We start from the raw sequence: 24333 nt of genomic DNA on the forward strand, positions 1-24333 counted from the left end.
ATGTCCTCTCACCTTCCCTGACTGGCAAAATCCTGATCATTCATCCTTTGCAATCTGGATCCACTGTCAGGAATCCCTCCTCTGGGCAGCTTCCCTGTGTTTCTCCCTTCTCCCTGCTTTCCTTCACGCTCCATTCAACAGACTGTACCATCATTCAAAGTCTACATCTAAAAGGTGGAGACCAGTCAATTATGTTTCATTTAATTGCTTCTGAATTGTCACATTTCACTGTGACAGTGAAATGGCTCCAGCATCCTGGAGCCATGCTTCCAGAGACACCCAGCCCAGGCACTCTGTGTCTTTCCACTATCTTCTGTCGTTTGCCAATGTGTCCCAGATTAGTGCTTGCAGGAGAGATTTGGAAGGACTTCCATGCAGTACTGTCTTCTCTGTCTCTTTCTCATACTTCATCCCCTTCCTCTTTCCACACTCTCCCACTTCATTATCTCAGCTTCCTTTAATCCCTAATGTTCTGCTCTGCACTAGAACCTAATTTCCATTCTGTCATGTGTCCTTGTTGTATGTTACATGCTTATCTACGACTGCCTTGGTCATCCCTGTCTGTTTGGGGGCATCTCCATTAAGTCCTACTCTCATTCTTCTTCTCCTCACTACCTCACATCCTCACAGTGCCTGACATTGAGGGACACTGCTTTCCTCTCTTTTTCTTGAGGCCATTGGCATTTCTTTCTTTCTTTTTTTAAGAGAGAGAGAAAGAGAGAATTTTTTAATATTTACTTTTTAGTTTTCGGTGGACACAACATCTTTATTTTATATTTATGTGGTGCTGAGGATGGAACCCAGCGCCGCGTGCATGCCAGGCGAGCTTGCTACCGATTGAGCCACATCCACATCCCAGAAATTGGCATTTCTGACCTACTTACTACACCATCATCTCCAGATAGTAGGTACATGCACTGGAAACTTCTATGTCGGGCTCTTCTTCCCATTTAATGTTAAGGACACAGTTCAGAGTCATGGAATAGAGCTAGAAGGAATAAATTTTCAAAATGCTACAAAACAGCTTCCTCTTTACTGTTTTAAACTTCCCACAAATATAGCTGAAATTTCCCCTGGTATCATGTTCCAGGCCCCAAAAATTGTTCAAGGAAGAGTATCCCCTGTCAACTTCAAATCATTCAGCAAATTTAATACCTATACTCTTATCCTGCTTGCAGAAGAGCAAACTTCTCAGTAAGACTCAGGAATTCATTATATCCTCCAACTTAGTAAAGGTTTTTACTGTATCTGGGTTCTGGCTTCTCTTGTCTAGACATAATAAATCCACTCTCTTTAGCTTTTATCCAAGAGAAGCTCCTTCCAAAACCTGTGTGGTCCCCCAACCACCAGCAGCAGCAGAACCGTAGAAGTTGTAGAAGAAATGCAAATTGTTAAAAATACAAATTCTTTGACCCCACCTCTGACCTAAACCCCAAACTGAAACTCTAGGGATGGGATGCAGTGATCTGTTTTTTCACAATCCTCCAGGTGATTCTGATGAAGCTAAATATTGAAGCCACTGATTTAGTTTCTCTTGAAGCTATTCTAAGATGTGCATCACTCAAATAAATGCCAGCCTGTGCAGGGAGAGAACAGGAGTCCCAGTACCTTTGCCAAATGCCCTGGCTGTGGGGCCTCTCAGGGCTGTTTATTGCGTCCATTGTACCACACGGAGGGTTCCACCTCCACTTCATCCCAACTCCCTGGCATAGTTGTACAAGGCAAGACATCCTCCTTTTTGCCTTTGCAGGTTTAGAAAGGTTTTCTTCCCCAAATGTATTTCTCTATATTTAATCCCATTTGAATTTTACTGTCTATAGGCATTCCCTTTCCCAATTTATCTAGCACATTCTGCATTTTATTCCATTTTCCAAGACACTTGGTACACCCACTTATTTTTATATCAATCAGAAGTTTAATTGGAAGGTGATTTATTCCAGAAACTAAAACATTATTAAGGATATACTGCATTGCACATGGAAGATACACAGGGAGCAGTGGCACAGAAAATCAAGAAAGCCTTTCCTGTGTGCTATTTCAATCTCTTTTTATTGAATACATGAAACACCCTGGCAGTGCCAACCAACACAAACAAACCAACAGAGCCAGCCTGTGAGAGCCAGTGGGAAGCATAAAGCTTTTCAGCCTCTGAGTCTTGTCCTCCCTGTCTGTCATTCCCTGTGTGGGATGGACATCTTCCCTCCTCTGGCTAACGAGAACTGTCCCTTCCCTGTCCTTGTGTGCTGGCTCCCCATGCCCCTGCCTATTTGCACCTGGTTCCACAGCTCAAAAAAGGGCAAGAAAGTCATTATGTGAACTCAGACCCAGGCAAACTCCGGCTCCTTCGGCAGTCTAATGGGTGTAGTGAGTAAATAGAAAATATGGTGGTATAAAAAGGATACAGTGATGAGAAAAAGAAATTGGAGTACTACAGAAAACCACAATTAATTATATTGGGTAAAGGACAATCTGTAGGCAACTCCATCTGAGATGTGTCCCCAGATGACACTAAAAAATCCTAATAAATTTTTGGACTATCCTCTAGCCACCTGAGAGTGTCATGTTTTCTTAATAATAAGAATTTTTAAATACCTTTGGACATGTAGAGAATACTTTTTAAAAAGTATTCAAGCTATAAAAATACTTTAAATTTTATATTAGGAAAAAAAGCAAGCAAACTGTGTTCAAATGGTTACATCATGATGATCTACACTAGGGATGATCAACTCTAAAGGGTAGCTCACCAAGATTCATCTGTTTGAACCCATCTCATTTTTTGCCACACTTCCCAAAAAGAGCTTCCTGCCATTTTCCAGATTTGTATCCTTTCATCTCCGATGACAGACCCAAATTGAGAGCAGCAAGGCATGGTAGCTTTTGAGTCAGACTTACCCAGATTCATATTAGCTATGTTGTCCCAAGTAAGTCATTTCATCTTTTTAAATCTCTGTTCCTCTTCTATAACAATATCACCAGCACCTAAAAAGAGGGTTATTGACAAGATTAAAGATAATATATGTGGGCTGGGGCTGTAGCTCAGTGGCAGAGCGCTTGACTAGCATGCATGAAGCACTGGATTTGATCCTCAGCACCACATAAAAATAAACAAATAAAGTAAAAGCATTCTGTCCATCTACAACTACAAAAAAAAACTTTTTAAATAATGTATGTAAGAATATAGAGAAAGCAACCAATAAATGGTACCCATAGATGTGGTCTTTCAAGATTAAGTCAATGTAACAAAAGAACTGCCTTTATAGAATCTTCTAAGTTTCCCCGTAGGATGGAAAAGGAATAAGCTTTTCCTTCATGCCTCTTGTTATTCCCAACTTCCTGAATTTTCTTTTGGCAAACAATTTCAATGTTTGTGGCCAGTTATGTTTTAGGATTTATTCATCTGTTTCTTTTGCCAATAATTATGCAAAACAAGTATACGTGATTTTCACAATTGTAAGTATCTGAAACATAATTAAATAACATCTTTTTCATGATGCTTAAAGTCAGTAAAATTTTCATATTGAACCCCAGAGTTGTTTCATGAAATAATTTGAATCTCTGATTTGTCTTATTGTATTTGATAAATATGTTTTAAAGATAAAATGGCCAAAGAACACATCAAAATTACTAAGAATATCAAACACATAGTGCTGTGTTTCATATTTGAGGAATGAAAAGAAAAAGAAGTGATGCCTCTAACATTCCCTTTTTCTGAGGAAAGAAGTTGTGAGGGAGAGGACACCTCTGGGCTGATGTGGCAGGTACAGGAGGCCATTTGTCTGGACTTACAAGCATGTCTAGAATTAACAGACCATGTGTCTACACTGGCAACTGGCTCATTATGATGCTACTGCTAATATAACCTTCTTGATTCCTGGAAAGTAAGAACCGTTAAGAACTTTTATAGTTTCTCTCTGGGTTGTTGAACTCCAGAGAGAATTCAGGACCCCAGTGTCCTAAAAAGAAGTAATTATTTACTTTGGGAGGAAAAAGTATCTTTCTCACATTCTAAGAAATCTTAGATTACATTTTCCCTTTGGCTGAAAGTTAGGGGGAATTGACTGCAAAGGACAAGGAGAACTTTGTGGAATAATAAGAAAGTTTTCTGTCTTGATTGTTGAGATTTCACAGGTACATTCATTTGACAAAACTCATGAAACTTGTGTTTGAAATGGGTGTATTTTATTACGTGTGAATTATATCTCAACGAAACTCAATGAAATAATGAGCACACACAGTGGGAAAGCAGTGATAAATGTGAAATTGAACCACCCAGGCTGGTTTTTAGATACAGAGAAAATGATCCAAGATTGGTGTCTATTTTGTGGGTGGCCCTGCTGCTAAAGTTCAGGGCCTCAGCTAATTCTGCTCCCAGGCTGGACACCTTTCATAAAAACCTTGCTGCACCTCTGTGAGTGTGATGATGAATCTAAGAGCACTTTATTAACCAAAAAGTCAACATGTATCCACTCAACAAAGGTGGCTACTGCTAAGGCCACTTACCCACCTGCTTAGAGTCCTGGACTGCCCTAGTGCAGTGTTTTTATAAGAACAATGCAGGATGGAGAGGGATCTCTCCAAGTGGCCCTAGAACTTGCAATCATCTTCCTTTCCTCTTTTCCTTCTTCTCCTGAGCTGAGCCACTCTTCATAGCAATAGTCCTGCAATAACCAGTAAAGGAATAATGACTATACAGATATAAAGACAGCCTTTCTTGATGCACACAAAATATTAAAAATTAAAATTAATTCTTTCTTGTGACATTGTGAGTATTAGCTCAGACCCTAGGACCAGACTTCATATACCTATAGACATATGGCATCAATTGGACAAACCTATAAAATCCTTTAACCCCTCTGTGCCTCAGCTTCCTGTTTGTAGGTGAGGGGTTAAAATTGTACCAATACCACAGGCTGATGTGAGAATTAAATGAGAGAGGGCAGGAATGTCTCCAATACAGTGGCTGGAAAAACATAAGAAAGGAACAACTGAGAGCTGTGGGTGTTATGGAATATTTTCATCTTGACTTCCACAATTCTCTATTAATTTTCTATACAACATCAAAGAGCATTTTATCAACCCCACAGTAATCCATTCAGACTCTGGGATCTGGGAGAGCAGAAAGTTTCCATATATGCTCAGCCTAAGTTGGAATTTTCCTCTAATTACCAGCTCCCTGAGACAAAATGATAGGGCATGGCCACATCTTTAAGTTCAAGTTTTGCATTTTGAATTAATTGTGTTACGTTTTATACATACATACTTGAGAAGCCTGTCAAGTGTGCTGCAATTGTAGAAACAGGAAGAAAGAGTCCAGCCACATGCCATGGCTGAGGAGTATAGAAAATTGGGTGCTCGAGCAAGCCAAATATGGAATTAATAATATATTTAGAATTACTAACAAAATACCTGTCAGGCAAGCAGCAACATATTATATGATTTTTTTTTTTAAATCCTGCCTGTGGTTGCAAGTCCTGCGCTCCTCCTAAGAAGAAGACTGTATATTCTTGGAAATAAAATTATTCAAGCCCAGTGAAACTTCTGTTTCCTGGCATTTTACCCCCTAATTTTCCATTCATTTGTGTATTTTTTTTTTTTTACAATCCCCTGTGTAGCTCCACCAACCCTCCCAGACGTCAGTGGGTCAAGCAGCTGCCCAAGGCAATCTTCTGCACCTGGCTCACGGCCAAGCATCCATGTCTCAAAGTCCCGTCCGACAGGCTTCCTCTTCTTCCTCCTCATCCTCCTCTTCTTCAGCTTTGAGCGTGGGCCAGTTAGTCAGCAGTAAGTATCCTTTCTGGCTCGGTTTAAATCATGGTTGCCTTCTTCTGGCTTATTTGCAATGTCTCTCTCTCTCTCTCTCTCTCTCTCTCTCTCTCTCTCTCTCTCTCTCTCTCCTGCCCAATATTAAAATGTAGTCCTTGCCCAGGGCCAGATGATGGGCAGCAGGCCCCCAGAGCACCCCTAGATTAGTGCTTCGGGGGCCAGGCTCCATCCTAAGGGCTCCTGATGTGCTGAGTCAGTCTTGTCCCTCCAGCAGGTAGAAACTGATCAGCTTGCAGGGCATGAGCCACATAGCTCAGAACTGAAATAACCAACAACAGGCACTCAGCCGGAGGGTCAAGCTGCTTTTCTGTGTGTTTGAAGTCTCCTGCCGTTCTGTTTGTAGGTGTCAGAGGAAATAAAAGAGAGCGTGCCTGTGGGCGGGTGGGTGTGTGTGCACAATGAGCCGCCTCCAGTGGCATGTGGCAGAAGCTGCATGGGCTGGAATCAGATGGGAAATCTCTGAACAACCATTCATAAAATAAAACAAGCCTGGAAGTCTCCCTCCCTGAGTTGGGTACTATATATAAAATTTTTAGAAATGGTATTTGTCCCCAGGTGAAGACAGCATATTTCTCACATGCAAATAGAAGTACGTTAAGATGAATGGGGTAATGGTCTCCTTAAATGTCGTTTATTCACTTTTAGGACAATTTTTACTTATACATAAAGCAAAGAACATGTACACAGATTGCAATTCACCAGGAACAAAAAATCCAGCAGTTGTGGGATTAAAGGGCTATACTGTTACAAAGGCAACTGTGCCATAAAATAAGGCTACATGCAAGTGAGTATCTGTGTTTGGTCAAGGGTCAAGAATGACCTGTTATAACAGAATCAGTAGGATCCTCACATGCCGTGGGGCAAATCTGGTAATGCAAAGTAGCCTCTCCAAAAAAGAAAATAATGATATATATTCAATTGTATAGGTGATTTAGACCAGAAAGATGCTTTTTCAGTAACAGAGCTACTTAATAAGCCAGATGGGATTTCAATTGCCTGGTGGCCAGCGAAACATCTAAGTTCTAAGTAAATGGTGAGTGATCTGAAATATGAAGACCTGAGGTAGAGAGGCTTCTTTATCATATACTAGTGAAGCAAAAAACTCTAAACTTATACTCAGAGCCTGAATTAGGAGCCCATACTAGCTCTAGAGTCTTCTTTGCATGAGAGTGTCTGGCAGTACCACTGGGAGTCAGACTTGGCACAAACCCATTGCTAAACTTATTACAATAGATATTGAGCTTGTTGTTTAGTTGTTGATCCTCTGTCTCAAAATCCATCAATAGAATGAATGGTAGAATGTATGTATAATCTAGTTATTTATGGACCATATCCCTCTGGTTCAATATTTTGATATAATGACTCATAGAATTTGAGGAAACATACTTACCAGTTCATTATAATGGATATGATTAAAGTTGTAGATGAAGTATGCAAGGTGAGTTCTGAAAGGATCCTGAGTGCAGGAACTTCTGTCCCCATGGAGTTGGGGTATGCTACCTTCCCAGTACATGGATGTGTTCATCAATGCAGAACCTCTCTGAACCCTGTAGTTCATGAATTTTTATAAAAGGTTTCATCATATAGGCATCCTTGGTTATTAACTCAATCTCCAGCCCCTCTCCCCCAAATTTTCATCATAACTTGGTCTTTCTGATGACTAACCCCCATCTTGAAGCTATCAGGATCCAACCAACAGTTACCTCATTAGAACAAAAGATGCTCCTGCCACCAAAGAAATTCCCAGGGATTTAGAGCTTTGCATCAGGAACTACAAAGTCCAAATGTTAGAACAAAAGATGCTCCTAACACCCCTAGTACTTAAGAAATTATGAGTCTTAGGAGGAACCAAGAACCAGGAACAAAAGACCAAAAATATGTTGCATATTATTTTGAATTATCATAGAACCTTCGACTAACATAGTCAATGAATATTTCGTGTCATTGCCAAAGACTCTCATCCTAGCATTTACCAACCTACCATATGCCAAAAAAAAAAAAAAAAAATCATGCAAATTTCTTATCAACTCCAGGCAAAGGAATGCCAAATTAATACCTTATTAATGGAAACAGGATCTTCATATGCAAAGACCACCACATCTGAGCTCAAATTACCAAATAAGTATTCTTGTTAGGACATCATGAAACCTATGCACCTTGGTCTCTGTTAAAATATGCTTAGTCTTCATAATCATCAGAGATAGATATAATTTCTATTAGCTGGATGTTCAGAAAGTATAGAAGAAAACTCAAATATTGGAACATTTATTAACTGTACTATTGTTTTAAAAGTGTGGGTTTGGGTTTGGGTTTTGATTATGTGCTGGTTTTTGTTTGGGGGGAAGAGTTGGTGATTTTTTAATATACTTTTTAAAATTTGTTCATTTAGATATACATGACAGGAGAGTGTATTTTTAAAATTTATTTATATTTATTCTAATTTGTTATACATGACAGCAGAACGCATTTCAATTCATAGTACACATATAGAGCACATTTTCATGTCTCTGGTTATACACAAAGTAGAGTCATACCATTCATATCTTCATACATGTATTTAGAGTAATGATGTCCATCTCATTCCACCATCTTTCCTATCACCATGCTCCTTCCCTTCCCCTCCCTCCTCTTTGTCCTATCTAAAGTTCATCTATTCCTCCCATGCTCCCTCCATCCCCCTTATGGATCATGATCCACATATCAGAGAAAACATTCAGCCTTTGGTTTTGGGGGATTGGCTTATTTCACTTAGCATAATATTCTCCAACTCTATCCATGTTCCTGCAAATGCAATGATTTTATTCTCTTTTTAATACTGAGTAATATTCCATTGTATATATATACTACAGTTTCTTTATCCATTCATCTACTGAAGGGCATCTAGGTTGGTTCCACAATTTAGCTATTGTGAATTGTGCTGCTATAAACATTGACATGGCAATGTCCCTTTGGTATGTTGTTTTTAAGTCCTTTGGGTATAGACTGAGGAGTACAATAGCTGAATCAAATGTGGTTCCATTCCAAGTTTTTCAAGGAATCCCCATACTGCTTTCCATATTGGTTGTACCAATTTGCAGTCCCAAGAGCAATGTATGAGTGTGTCTTTCTTCCCACATCCTCGCCAACACTTATTGTTGTTTGTATTCTTAATAGCTGCCATTTTGACTGGCATGATATGAAATCTTAAAGTAGTTTTAATTTGCATTTCTCTAATTGCTGAAGATGTTGAACATTTTTTTCACATATTGTTGATTGATTGTATATCATCTTCTGAGAAGTGTCTGTTGGTTCCTCGGCCCATTTATTGATTGGATTATTAACTGTTTTTTTAGTTCTTTATATACCCTAGAGATTAGTGCTCTATCTGATGTGTGTGTGGTAAAAAATTGCTCCCATTCTGTAGGCTCTCTATTCACCTCATAGATTGTTTCTTTTGCTGCAAAGAAGCTTTTTAGTTCAAATCCATCCCGTTTATTGATTCTTGATTTTATTTCTTGCACTATAGGAGTCTTATTAAGGAAGTTGGGGCCTAATCTGACAGGATGAAGATTTGGGCCTACTTTTTCTTTTGTTAGGCATAGTGTCTCTGATTTAATTTCTAGGTCCTTGACCCACTTTGAGTTGAGTTTTGTGCATGGTGAGAGATAGGGTCTTAATTTCATTTTGCTGCATTTGGATTTCCAGTTTTCCCAGCACCATTTGTTGAGGAGACTAGCTTTTCTCCAATATATGTTTTGGTCTAATATGACATAACTGTATATATGTGTATTTGTCTCTGTGTCCTCTATTCTGTACCATTGGTCTACAAGTCTATTTTGGTGCCAATACCATGCCATTTTTATTACTATTGCTCTGTAGTATAGTTTAAGGTCTAGTATAGTGATGCAACCTGCTTCAGTAGTAGAGTATATTTTGACATATCGTACATACATGGAGTATAAATTTCCCTTCTTGAGGTTGTACATGACACGGAGTTTCACTGGTCATATATTAATATATGAACATAAGAAAGTTGGGTCCAATTCATTCTACTGTCTCTCCTATTCCCTCCCCTTCCCTTCATTCCCCTTTGTCTAATACAAGTTAATATAATTTTTCTAAGCCTATGGCTTGTAAGTTTGATCCTTGGACAGCAAAAAACAAATAGCTAGCTCCAGAAAAACAAAAACCATGACATAAAGATGGTGAGAGCTTGCAGCATAGTGAAACCCCTGATTCATAATTCATTCCTTTTTCCATAACCCAGTGAAGTCAACATATCGCAAGCCTGCAGTTCTCCCAAACTGCTTTGCACATTCCCAAATGATTTCTTATTTTTTCAGAAATATTTGGTAAGTATGTCCATTATTTGCTGTGAGAGTAGCTCTAAAAAAGTAGATGGGTATTTACATAAGATATTTAGATAAGACTTCTGGCAGCTTCTTTAAAGATGCATATTACTCCTATAATGAGTGGTCATAGAAAGTGGTCATAGATAGATGATGTTGATGCATTGGTGACTATTCAGCCTATTTAGCAACCCCTTACACAGGTACCCAGGCTAACAGCAGGAAGGAGCTAAATTTAAAAAGCAAAACTACTACCACCAAAAATGATCTATCCTGGTGCATCCTGAACACTCAGCTGGATATGAGCCGAGTGACCATGCACCAGATTCTATAAAACAGGTTTGTTTTCACATGCTTTACATTTAGTTTTCAATTTTTTTAAAAAAATCTCTTTACTTTTTAGTCCATGCATTCCAGATTTAATATAGGAAACATCATCATTATACTTTTGAGTCATTGCCAATTTTCAAGTCCAGTTTATCCAACCCAGTTAACCTCTTTACAAATTCAGGGTGGACCCTGGCCATCACAGCTATTGCTTTCTGGGCCTGTGTTTAATATATTGGACTGACTTAATCTGAAGCAAACTTCTATAAAAGGCACACTTCCTCCCCAGTCCAGAGAAACTCAAGACCAACTTGCACTAGACCTAATAAAAGGTGCCAGATCTGCCTTGTGGGGGATCTGAGAGTTCCAGCTATCCCAATCAAGGTGACCTCAGAGTCATCTTAAAATTAACTCAACCTGCCCAGAGCCAGGAAAATGGAAGAGAGAAACCCAGGATGGTCTATCCTAGCATGGAATGTCAAGCTATGAGCAAAGCTGAGAGCTTAAGTAATATTCCAGGGAAGCCTCCAATGGCCATATTCACCTGTTATTTCCCCTCCTCAAACAGAAAGGCATTTATCCCTTAAGAAAGGGGAACTGTTCCAACAGTGAAACAACCTCAAGTGTTTAAGACAAATTTTGAGATAAAAGAAATAATAGTATCAGTCTTTTTATTAGTTCCAAACATGTAGACACCAGCTAAGGAATCCTTCCAATGTGTGAGGACAAGTTCCACATGTTATCATCAAGATAAAGCAAATATTTGTACAAGGGTGGACACTTTCTTTGGATGGAAAGATTTCTATAGTCTTGGAATCCATGGGGCAACCTATATAATACATTTTGCCATCTGAGTTTTATGGATAGGAACATAATTTGAAGAAGGCTAAGCAACTCATCTCCAGCAATCAACAAATTGCACAAGGAGATACTGAGTTCCCCCCCTTGGAGAGTTTGTCAGCAGACAATCACCCTGTATAAATTTCACAAGAATTCCTATCTTATCACCTAAGTTAAATCAGGAGAAAAGGCGAGAGTGGGAAATGTGTGAAAGGAGGAAGAAGGAATTCAGCTTCCTGGTATAATAAATGTTTGTTGGAGCCTCATGGCTCATGGCTCAGGCACCCACTTCTCCTTGAACTTCACAGTAAATGTTGGATCATCCACAGAAGACTGCTCAAGGCACAGAGAGCTCAGAGTCCACAACTTTTCTTTTCCTTCTCTTCTTATTGTCCACGATCTTGCAAAAAAAAGCAACCTACACAATTACAGAAATTAGTTCCGAGTCACAAAGATCCAGTAAGAAGACATAAACAATAAAGGCAGCAGGGGAAGAGAAGATGGTAGGATGCATTTACATAAAATTGCTACCCAAGTCATAAACTGGTCCTGCAATGCACTGCTTAGTCTGGTGGCAGCACAGACCCTGGGACTGAAGCAGACCAGAGAAATCCTTTCAGATTAAATACCAGTCCCTCATGGGCTGGGCACCTCAATTGATTCTAGTTGATCTAGAGATGGGGCCAATAAAAGCAGAAAGTTTATTTCCCACAAGGGCTGTTTAGCTTTGCTCAGAGACAAACTCTCTCCCTGACCACAGACTGCACTGATATTCCCAGCCAGCTGACTCACAGATCTTTGCCAGGGAGTGGGGAGGAAGGAGCAAGAAACCCCTGCTCAGGAGTCCCCCTCACCTGACTTGTCTGGCCTATCAGTCCTAGACAGGTGAGAGAGCAGGACTTCAGTGCAGTGAAACCTGCTCAACAGTAACAGTTAAGGGTTAGGAGAAACAATGGCACCAAGAGGATGCCACACCCTGACCTTGCAAACCAGACAAAGATTTCTTCAAGTGAGTCAGCAGATCCCCTGCCATCTACTGACACCTGTATGTAGAACCTGTTAAAAATGCATATTCCTGGACCCCACCAGGTGGCATTTTTGAACATTTTTTGTATTGTAGATAGACCCAATACCTTTATTTTGTTTATTTAGTTTTATGTGGTGCCAAGAATTGAACCCAGTGCCTCACACATGCAAACAAGCGCTCTACCACTGAGCCACAACCCCAGCCCACCAGGTGGCTCTTATGCTTGCCAAAGTAAGAAAACGACCTTCCTAAAAGTCATGCTGCTACAAGGAAAGTTTCTGGCTTTCCTCTGGCTTTTTTTTTCTACTATCTACCCTTATAGGACTATCAAGCCCCTCTCTTCTCTTTCCTGACTGTACAGGCCTTTCCCACACATAACCAGTTCTATACCAACTGTCCCTCTCTGTTCTAAATCAGGGTTCCTCGATTGCTATGTTATTATTGCCCCACTATCCCTGCAAGGAAGCTTTGTAAACTTTTTTTTTAATCCTAATAACCCTCCTTTCTCCTTTCTTCTGTTTATGTATTGTGGTCCTTTGGGGAGTCACAGCCATTGCACTAGCTAAGACTCCTCCTACCTCCTCCCCAGAACCCACCTAAATGTGGGGTCACAACATATTCTGGGCAGGCAGCAGGTCTGAAGAAGGATGGAGATGAGGACACGGAGGGGCTAAAGGGGCAACGAGAATCAGTCCTGGCAGTGTGAGCATTACCAACTGCAAATGGAAATCCAGTGCAGCCAAAAGAACATGGAAAATCCAGATTTTTCTTTAGAAATCAATGTTTAAATATTGGCAAGTAATTCAAAAAATTTGCGAGCACTAGAAAACTCGGTTTATTTTCATGCTGTTCATTTCCAACTCCTGCTTCTAGGGATTTTTTAATGAAGAAATAAGAAATGGGGCTCAAGGCTGCTGTGCACATAAATGTGAGCCCCTCTACCCCCCAGAATCCTTAGTGAAACTTGGAAGTCACTCCATGCTACTGTGAGGGTGGAATCCAAGATCCAGAGGGCAATCTCTACTGGGGATGACCCAAAAATGACTTAGTGGATGTCCTCATTAACTAAATATTGGCCAGACTTCTGGAGGAAATTTTGGAAGAAAAAGTAGGATTTTAATTCATCTTAACAACCAAACCAGTTTTATAGGCAAAATCCTGGACCCCTACCCATATACAAAAAGTCTGAATTTGCTACACTCAAGTATCCACCAAGTGAGCTCGTACTCCACCAACCAACCAACCAATCAACCTTGCTGTGTCCAGCAGCACCCTGTTCCCACTGACCAGAATAAGGTCTCTTCATTCTCTGAATGCTGCTCATGGGTAAGACCAGATGACTCCTCCCCCTTGTCTCCTTTCCCTTCTCTGCACACCTTAAGTGGGTGTCCCACCACTAATTTCAGATTCTTCTCTGCTTGTTTCTGATGCAGTAGTATTGAACCTCAATCCCCAAAAGACTATCAACTCTAGAGGGGCTGGAAATGTTTCTAACATTTGATTCCTCTCTCCACTCAGGAACCCTAGCAGTCACTTTGAAAAGTACAGACCAATTTCAGTGGCTATACTACTTTTCCATCTCCCCACCACAATGAATTTAAAACTAGTGAAATGAAAATTCCACTAGACTCCTTTTTTTTTTTTATTTTAAGAAACAGGGTCTCACTATGTTGCATAGGCTGGCCCTGAAATCCTGGGCTCAAGTGATCCTCCTGCCTCAGTCTTCCAAGTAGCTAGGACTATAGGTACCTGCCACACCTGGCCAGAATTCTTTTTTAAATATAAAGATGAAGGTGTAATGTATAGGTGTATTGCAGATTCTATTCACAGAGACCATTTTCCACTGGCTGATAGGATCCCTCCCCAGTACTGAGGAGAATCTATACACAAAGCTCCAACCCCCTCTCCCACTCCCACAGACTTAACATATTTATTTAAAAGTCCTTTAAAAATTGTCATTTGGGATGCAAATGTTTGTTTCTTTTTCTAACAACTGGAGTGTCTATACACCTGAACACAGAAGCATAATATAGTCTACCACACTCCTTTGACAAGAACTCAAATTTACTGAAATTGATGGGTTATTGTGCAGAAAAAGGAAGAGAGAAACTTTTCACCTAAGTCCGGGGAATGAGGTGAAGAACAATAGAGACAGCTCACAAGGAGAATGGCTTCGCTACAGGCAGGATTGAGCAGCACTTTGAAATCTTCCACCATCCCCAACCCATGCTGTCTCCAGCTTGGTGTATGCTTTCATTTATCCAGGGATCAGTAGCCAGGGGGGGAAAAGTTTCATTCTCCAGCTGTTGTGTCATTTCCCTTGATAAGTCCTAAATTGACCGCGTTATCCTGCACCAAAGGAGCCTTCCTGTGGTAGGCATTTTTTATTATGTGCCCTTTCAGGGGACAAAGGCAGCTGTGTCAGTAAACTGCTATGGGGAAAAAAAAGATAATATTATTCTCACAGCTTCATAAGCATGCTTTTCTGAGGGGCTAATGTGAATGTAAGAAATTAGGCAACATTATCATCTGTTAGCCTAGCTGCATGGCGACCAGGTAAAGGAAAAACACAAAATACTATTTTCTTCAAGGGCAATTTTTAGCACTTAAAGATCCCAATTAAGACACTTCAAATGGAAACCTTTACATGTCTATATTTTTTGCACAATATTTGAACATATTTATGGGTTAAATGTTACAATCCCCCTAGTAAATGCCTCCCTGCACTATTATTTATTAAGCCCTAAGAAGCATGTTTCTGTGTTGTGGAAGTGGCAGTGTGAGCTGGATGTGGCTTTATCCAGGATAGAAACATCTCGAAGGATGATTTGTAGAGGTGTAATGAGTTGAGTTTGGGAGACAAAGAAAACATTCTGGGATGTTGGATTCCCCACCATTCTGCTGTTAGAGCCACTTTCTTATATACCCTAACAAACAGATATTACTCGGTTGTGTGTTGACGTATTGATCCTATTTTTAAAAACATCTCCACAGATCCTCAAACTGCAGCGGGTGAGGTGGATGGGGTTAATCTGGAAGAGATTCGAGAATTTGCCAAAGCTTTTAAAATCCGGCGCCTGTCCCTTGGCCTGACCCAGACTCAGGTGGGACAAGCTCTCAGTGCTACAGAGGGCCCCGCGTACAGCCAGTCGGCCATCTGCAGGTAACCTGCGCCGCATGTTGTCACCTGTCCTGGCCGGCCTGGGCCCCTTGCCCTTGCGGCTCAGCTTTTCATCTCCGGGTGGGCAAAGCTGGAGGGGCAGAGTGTGGGAACAAAGTTTGGGGTAGTTATATGTTGGGATTGGTGCTGTTGATGCAAATAAGTATGCTAAAGCAGATTGGAGGGGTTCTGGCTTAATAACTCCTGTCAACTCACAAAGAACTTCCAAGGCGGTCTCATTGGAAATATACTACCCCAGCCCAGGAGCCTTCCTTCTGGGCCCTTGCTCCTGTGCATGAGAGCCACTGAATCCTGTCTGCACAGAGTATCCTGAGCAAATGTTGTAAAGCTGCCACAACTTCTGTCTAGAGGTGGTTATTAGGATTTTCCAAGAAAATACACATCTTTAAAAAATATATTTTTTAACCATCTTGTGACCTTGAAGGAATTTTTTACTTGCCTTTCTAGACATAGCTTTTAAAGCACATTTAAAAAAAAAAAAAAAAGAAGAAGAAGAAGCAGCAGCAGCAGCTGCTGCTTTAAATGGCTCAGAAAAGGGTAGTAAGAATCTGGCCTGATGGTGCCCATCCCCCACCAAAAATAAATAAATAAATAAATAAATAAATGGCAGAATCCAGCCTTGGTTGTGTTCAAGTTGATCCGGGTTAAGTCGTCAGAAGCAGACCCCATGCATGCATGTGTGTGTTGCACTAATCCCATGTTTATGCATGAGGTAACAAAGGCACTTCTGTAAGAGCTTTTTCCTCTTGGGCAATGCCTTATGAGTCCTCCTCCATCAGGAAAAGCCAAGAAACCAACTCTAAACTCATTTAAGTGGATTTTGTTCTTGGTGATCCATGAAATGCTGTCTTTTTATCTGCTCTTTATACTTTTAATGTATTCCCCAAAGGACGGAAGTGTACTTTTCCTGCAGTTTAAGACTAAGGTTATAAATAACATCAGTATGGGGTAGTAGCTTGCAGCTCACATTTTGCTCAATGATTTTCCATAAAACCCATTGATTGTTGTTAAATACAAAAAGCACCATAGGATCCTCTCACTTCTATGGTCTCCCCTACTGTTTTTTCTTATAAGATACCTCCCTGTAGAAAATAACCTTTATTCAGTCTATACAAGGATACTACTGCTGGGAAATTTGTTTCAAGGCTTGTATATGTTATTCCAAACAACATGTACAGAAGCATCAACACTAACAAGCAGCATCAATGATATGAATACTGTTGCTCCCTGTTGGGAAACATTAATTTTGTTTCATCTTGACAGCCTTATGATAAAGGCAGCCACAGGTTTTCAAGTTGCTGCCAATTTGCTATTGTTGCTAAATTCTTCTTTGGCTTATTTTTTGCCCTAAAATGTGATTTCCTTTTATTGATTAAAGTGCTGTCTAATGTTTGAACTCACACACCTAGTGTTTCCTGGGCATTCCCAATCAGATATGCTGATTTCTAAAGTCTTCCCAGAGCAGAGCACACACACATACACACACACACACACACAAAAACTGGAATGCAGAAACCTTCGCAATTTTTAGTATTGCACAGGGCAGGTCAGATACCTTTCTCCAGATTCAGCCTCCTGTTTCTCAGTGAGGTCATTTTAGGAGCTACCAAGAACAAATAAAGAAAAGTCTTGGAAAAAATCAAGATCTTACACTGGAACAATTGCAGTGAATTCAAAGGGTGGAAGGGATGTGCACCGGAGCCTGCACATTCAGGCAACATTTCTGCCTAATTAGCTGCAGTGACTCCCAGGTGCTACCTCTAGTCCCTCCTTATCAGAAGCACAGAGAATAAGATGCCTCCAATACACTGAACATTCCTGTCACAAGCTCCATCCCCCTGGTGCCATGATGCAGTAAAGCTTATTGTAATGCTATCAAGAGTTCAAGCTTTGGGGCTTTTATGGTTAACTGGTAAATAAGACCAAAATGAAGTATATGGCTGATTATTAACAATGGGAGCTGTTTGTCACCAGTGACAAGCTCATTACATGACACTAAATACTTAGTTCACTTTGTATTGAAAACAAATATACTTCTTCCCTCCTTGACCTGTACAGGGAAGTTGGATTTTTTCAAAAATAAATACGTTCTTGAATTTTTCAGGCAAGGGGATGCCATGGAAATTGCATTAAAATTCGATACTATTTGTGCTGCTGTCATAATGTAAGAGATCTAAAAATATATTGCCAAAAATGAGATTATGGCACATAAAGGAAGCCTATCCTTTATTGTCATTTTGCAAGCATCCTCATAAAACATGTTGTGACTAAGGCAGGTTCATTTCAGCTCTATGAGAACAGACTGTTATAATAAGGTGCACTCTGCAGTCAGACTGTTGTATCTCAACAGCATAGAACACTTTAAAAGACAGGGGAATTCTATGTACCCTAAGTTGTTAATACTGCAGGGTTGTGAATTTGGATTTAGAATTAACAAACAAATGAATAAAAAGAACTGGTACTTTTTTGTTTTTCACTGAGAGTGAGTATGGATTTGGTACCAGGATGACCTCTTAAAATACTCTATATAATTTTGTTCAGGATGCTTCATATTTTTTAATGTAGCAATGAATTTCAATGTAGCAAAGAATTGCTGATGGAAATTGACATATAGAAGACCTCATTTACAGAAAATGATATCATTCAAGTACAGTTTGCAGATATCGCACATTAAACACAGCTTGATACCCTGGTGCAAAAGAACACCATTACGCTGGACAGTGATTGGAAGGCGTGAGGTGGCCTTAGCACATCCAGGATGGGGTATTCCATAGTAATTACAATGTGTCCAGCTGTTTGAGCCAGAACTGTAAAGTAGCAACTGGGCTATATTTTACCTGGAAAGGGGGCATGTTGTTAACTTACATATAGTGAAAATTGTTACCAAAGAGTGGGGGGGCAGGGGCAAGAGAGAAGTTAAAATGAGACACAAAAGAACAATAAAAAAATAGAGCCATAAAAAAGAACTTACCCCAGTTGTCATAACTATGCTAATAGCTATAATATTTTCATAACCCAGATAACTGGGAAGAATTTAAAGAAAACCAAATGTAAATCATAATCATTTTAAATGAAAGACATGACAACTGTTTTTCTGGATGTCACTTCGTAGGATTAATTTTTGCCTTAAGAAGTCTGAGATTGGGGAAGACAAGCTGGTGCAACTGAAACAGAAGCTTAGATCTCAGGGTCTAGAGGGAAGCCTGGGAGTTGTTTGTGTTCCCCTTGTGCTGGCGCGGGTGTCCTGCGGTCTCTGCCTCTCCCTGGCCCTAGTCTGTGTGCGCGGCGTGTGGTTTGCATGCACTGGCATGGAGCACGCTGGGAGGGTGGGCGCTGGCTTGGGTGGGGCTGGCTACCTTGCTGCTGGCTGTTAATCTGGAGTGAATTCGCCCTGCCAGGCAGTCAGGCAGGCAGGCAGGAAGCCCACCCTGGCAGAGGACTCAGTGTAAGACTGTTCTTTCTCAATTCTCCCCCCAGACACACCATCCTGAGAAGCCACTTTTTCCTACCACAGGAAGCCCAAGAGAACACTATAGCTAGCAGTCTGACAGCCAAACTGAACCCTGGCCTTTTGTATCCTGCCAGGTTTGAAAAGCTGGACATCACCCCTAAAAGTGCCCAGAAGATCAAGCCGGTGCTTGAGCGGTGGATGGCTGAGGCTGAGGCCCGCCATCGAGCAGGTATGCAGAACCTGACCGAGTTTATCGGGAGTGAACCGTCCAAAAAGCGCAAGCGGCGCACCTCCTTCACACCCCAGGCCCTTGAGATCCTCAATGCCCACTTTGAGAAGAACACACACCCTTCTGGGCAGGAAATGACCGAAATTGCTGAGAAGCTGAACTATGACCGAGAAGTAGTTAGAGTTTGGTTCTGCAATAAGAGGCAAGCCCTGAAGAATACAATTAAACGCTTAAAACAGCACGAGCCCACCACGGCAGTCCCTCTGGAACCCCTAACAGACTCTCTGGAAGAAAACTCCTAAAGAGACGTCCACCCATAATCAAAGGCAAAATCCACAGAAAAGAAACCCCACCTTTGGGACTCCACCAAAAATGAAAGAAAAGAAAAAGAAAAGGAAAGGAAAAAAAAAGATAAGAAACGAAAAAGATGAAGATGAAAGAAAATCAAAATTAAATTTAACAGCACCCCAGTCACCATCACCATTGTATGTAAAAGACTAAGAAAACTACCAAGTGGACAGAATGGTTTCTATGTGTCCATTGGTTTTCCAAAAAAGAAAAAAAAAAGAAAATTTTTTGAAAATTTTTAAACAAAGAATACACCACACGGAAGGTGTGTGTGGTAGGATAGTTCCCATCCCCCACCTGTCTCCCCCCACCCCAAGCCAGTTTTTTAAAACAAACCAAATAACCACATACTTTTTGCTGTGTATTATGAAAATGTGAACACATTTTAAGGAAAAAAAGAAAAACAAAACTAAACCAAAAAAAAAAAAAAAAAAAAAAAAACCGACAACAAAAACTTGTATCTGTTCAAAGCGAATACAAGCCTGCCACCTGGAGGAGGGCTACATCCTTTCAGGTACCAAGTGCTGATTCACTATGAAACCTATTAACCAAAGTCAGAAACAAGGCATTGCAAACGCGCGCGATTGTTGTCTACTCTTCTCTGCGTGTAAAGTTGTGTTACGGATTTTTACATTTGTACTAACAGAAAAGTAGGAAGCCTGATATCTCCCATCTTTCCCATTTATTGTTTCCACCAACGGGGTGGGTACCATTGTTGAAGCCATTCTGTGAGGCTCACTATCGGTTTGTTTTGCAGGAGGGGAGGTAGGGATTTATTTTTTTCCTGGGTGTTTTTATGTTCCTTTGTTTGTTTAAGGGGGCATCCTGGATCGTGTGCCAAAGCATTTGTTGCTTTCTTCTCACTATGACTTGTGGGTTTGAGAAAAGAAAACGGAGCTGGCATTTCCCTTTCTTCCTCCATTTCTCCATCTCCAAGGTCTCTGGGGGTCTGCTGGAAGGCCCCAGAAGTGGGGAAGAACCATGTCTTTTCCACTGAGATCCTACTGAAATGTAGGAGAGACTCCAAAATAACTAGGGCTTTGCTCGATGAACTGTCAACACTGGCATAAGCTGTAATTGTGCTCACTGTCCACACCAGAGCTTGGGATTTTTCTCAGTCTGTTGGCCACGTATATGGAGAGCTGACCAAAACTAATTTTGTAATATAAACATAAGCTGCACATTTGGTTCAATACTTACATCTATGTTATGCTTCTGTGCAAAGCAATTTCTCTCAGAAGTCTGATAGCCAAAGAAATGTCTCAAGGTTTCAGTCAAAGTACACACAGGCATGAACACACCCATATACACCCACACAAAGAAACAGGCCACAAAGAAAGTGATAGCGACCAAATCATTGTTAAGGGCCATCGAGTATCCGGTTAATCTCATCTTCTCTACTATCTCTTTCATCAAGTCTGTGATGGCAGACTTGTGGGGGGAAGCAATTGTTCTTTGGATAGATAAACAGAGCAGAAAAGTAACAGGTGAATTTGAACAATTGGATTGGGGGCTGACTCTTGAGGAGGAAGGAAGTTTTAAGTGTCTCCACCAAAAGAAAAATATAGAGAAGTAGCTCATATGACACATGAGAATAGCTTTCACTTTTAGAACTAGAGGATTAGTTCATTTTTAAAAATAACTTGCTCAAGAGATTCTGAGGGCCATGATACCCTAAGAAGCCCAAAGAATGTGCTGAGAAGTGAGGAGTGCTATGCAGCTGAACACTTGGAACCTGCAACTAATATTTGCGCCAAGGTGTATGTAGGTGTTCTGTCAAAGAAGCACACAAAAGAGAACTGTGAATTTGCCTGCAGTCAAAATGTAAATATTTATGAGTGATTCATTAATAATCATGTTCATGTACTATCTAGAGGTAAATTGTGGGAGGGAAAAAGAGAAACCCCACCTCAAATTGACCAATGAATTAAAAACACCATCTCCTTCCTCAAATGCACTCCCTTCCCCTAGGGGTTTCTAGTTTCTTCCGTGGGCTCCTTTACTGTCATGTAACTGGGACAGTATAATTGTCCCCCTCAGATGATTCATGCAGCAGGCAGAAAACTACCAACAAAGAGAAAAAAATCCTGAAATTGGAACTAGTTGCTAGTAAAGGTGTTTCCATTTCACCAATCTGATGCTAATTGGACCACCACTAGCCTGTTCCATGCCAACAACATCATGGTACCCATTTCACCACCTCAAAAACTGCACAAATACCAACAACACAGAAACCCAAAACTTTATTGATTAAAACAGATTTTGTATTCTCCTAGGACCTGTTCCAAATTCCATCAAGAAAAGCTCCCCAAGAAGAGAAGTTAACAAGATAACATATGACGGATGTTAAATGTTTAAAAATATGCCGGCAGCAGTTACATAAGGCCTGCTCAGTTCTGAGATCTATAATTGGGAGGGTATAACTAGGACAGTGAAAATATAAAATAACAGTGATCATCCGGAGTAGAACAAAGAAGAAATACATTCATCCCACAGTCGTAAAACCATTCATGTGCAGTGATTTTTTTTATAGTTTTATAATTTTGTATTGTTTTATAAATTATTTATAAGGTGTTGTAATGCTTCTTATATTAATTTTTTACAGATAAATTTTTTGCTACAAGGCATAAAAAAAGGTGCCTGAACAGATTCTTAGAAATATAAATTATACTATGTAACTCATAAGTCTTCGGGACCATACTTATTGTTTAATTTTATTATGACATTTCTTATTTCTACTTGTAAACAACTTCATACGCCAATAACATTTAAATGTCTTTTATGTTTCCATGAACTGAAGGCTAAGGTTGTCACCAACGAAAAAATAAAAGCCACTTTGGGCATATGTGATTGTACTTCAAGCTTCGATATTTTTCTCACATATGTTTAAATTATTATCATCTTCATTTTCTTCATTATTTGATGAAAAAAATGATAATGGATACTATATTTTATACTTGTTTGTGGGGGTTTTTTCTCTTTCACCCAAAAAAAAATTTTTTGAACAGCTGAAGTTTCACTTGTATTTACAAGGTTTTGGTTTCTTTGTGTTATAATCACACAGTACACACACAACACACACAACACAACACAAAAGAGAGAACAAAAAAAGCAAAAGGAGCTAGGAAAAAACAAAACAAAACAAGTAGAGGCATATCAAAGAACTCAAGCTATAACCAAAAAGAAATCGTAAATTGCCTTTGCTCGTCTTCTCTACGCTGGACCAAAGTTCAATATTTGTAGGTATATGCACATTGTATAGATACGGCTAAATGTTGCTGACAATCTCGCAATACTAAACTGTTCCTATTTTAAGAAAAAAAAATACAAACTGTTCATCAATGTTTTACCTCAGCACTCTACTTGTACCCAGTTAATGATCAAGCTTAACAAAAAATGGAGAAAAAGAAAATTGATTTTCATTTTCATGTTTGACTGTAAAAATCTGTTTGGATAACATTTTGTAATGACCTTTTTGTCATGTGATTTGCTCGTCTTCAACTTGAAATTATGTGAGGCACATATGTTTATTTGTTATTAAGAAAATGATTTTTTTTTCTTTTTTTTTTTTTTTTTTGTCCTATGTGCTGTGATCTAGACTGGTCACCAGGGTCACTTATGAGGCACCGCAAAGAGATCTGCTTCTCCATGCCTGGAGCAGGCAGCAGGAGGGAGGGCAGGGAAACAGACTGGGTTGTTCTGGGAAAATCATCATGACGAGAACTTGACATGATAGACTTGTGACCAAGAAGCCAAACTGGATATTTAAAAGCTCCTTACTTGCTCTGACATTGAAACCAAAGCTGATTTATCTGCACAGGTTGCTTAATGTTTAAAAAAAAAAAAAACTGTACTTAATCTAGAGCAATATCTGTATGGTCGGTAAAGCTGCACTTTGTGTATTTCTTAACAGCTTCAGATCTGTCACTTTTAATTTGTACCATAAAAAATAAAGAATTGTTTGACATGAGCTTCTAGGCTAAATGTGTCTTGCAGTCAAATATGTCACTTAAATTATAAGAATTTACATAAGCATACATTACAACCCCAAGAGTTAAGAAAAGGAAGGGGTTCGAAGCAGATTGGTTAATATCATGATTATTTTATTTCTTCAAAAGAAATGCCACATTCATCGGGATTCCTTTGGTTGCAAGTTATAAAAATTCAACTCAAGCTCATATAAATGACAAGATACTGTGTTGTTGGACTTAATGGGAAGTCCTCTTGTGGATATCAGCACAGCTGGATACAAAGGCTTAAATAATATCATCAGCCTGTCCCTCTTGGCTTCCTTCTCAGAAAGATTCTCTACCCATCAACCCCAAGGCTTTGAGTCATGCCTTTTGAGTCTGTCTCTAGACAAAGCAGCAATGCTGGGGGACAGTGCACTTAAGTCAGCCTCAATCCTGTCTGTAGTGAGGCTGGGTCTCATGATGACAATACTACAGGACCAAAAGGATTGACAGAGGAGTCACTGTAAAACCAGAAGACAGAAGATGAGACATGATAGTGGGCAGATAAAAACCAGTGCCACCACAGTCTGTTGCTAACACCCAGCTGAGTGCTTGGTATGGCAGAGTTCTGCAGATTTTAAGTGATCTCTGTAATTGCATATTCTGGAAAATTCTGGCATTTAGAATATGCTCCTGTTTGAAGTTTAATGTGGGTAGGAGAAGTGAGTTAATGTTGTTATATAATTTACTAATTCAAAACATCTTGCTAAAAATAACAGTAAAAAACCTAACATTTAGAATCACAATCTTCATACTTTCAGTGATC

At 39.9% G+C, this 24333-nt stretch overlaps 1 protein-coding gene across 1 annotated transcript in view; it reads left to right on the forward strand.

Moving 5' to 3' along the window:
- Pou6f2 (POU class 6 homeobox 2) overlaps positions 1 to 19600 on the forward strand; it is a 370228-nt gene extending 350628 nt beyond the window's left edge. Inside the window, exons 7-9 of the mRNA XM_046460650.2 lie at positions 5613 to 5781; positions 15340 to 15508; positions 19004 to 19600. Of these exons, the coding sequence (XP_046316606.2) occupies positions 5613 to 5781; positions 15340 to 15508; positions 19004 to 19508 (843 nt within the window). The 3' untranslated portion in view covers positions 19509 to 19600. The remainder of the gene's footprint in view (positions 1 to 5612; positions 5782 to 15339; positions 15509 to 19003) is intronic.
- The last annotated feature ends 4733 nt before the right edge of the window (positions 19601 to 24333 follow it).

The sequence above is a fragment of the Marmota monax genome, unplaced genomic scaffold (genome assembly GCF_021218885.2).
Source record: "Marmota monax isolate L192 unplaced genomic scaffold, Marmota_monax_Labrador192_F-V1.1 WCK01_AAM20220418_F8-fsc00107, whole genome shotgun sequence".
NCBI lineage: Eukaryota > Metazoa > Chordata > Mammalia > Rodentia > Sciuridae > Marmota > Marmota monax.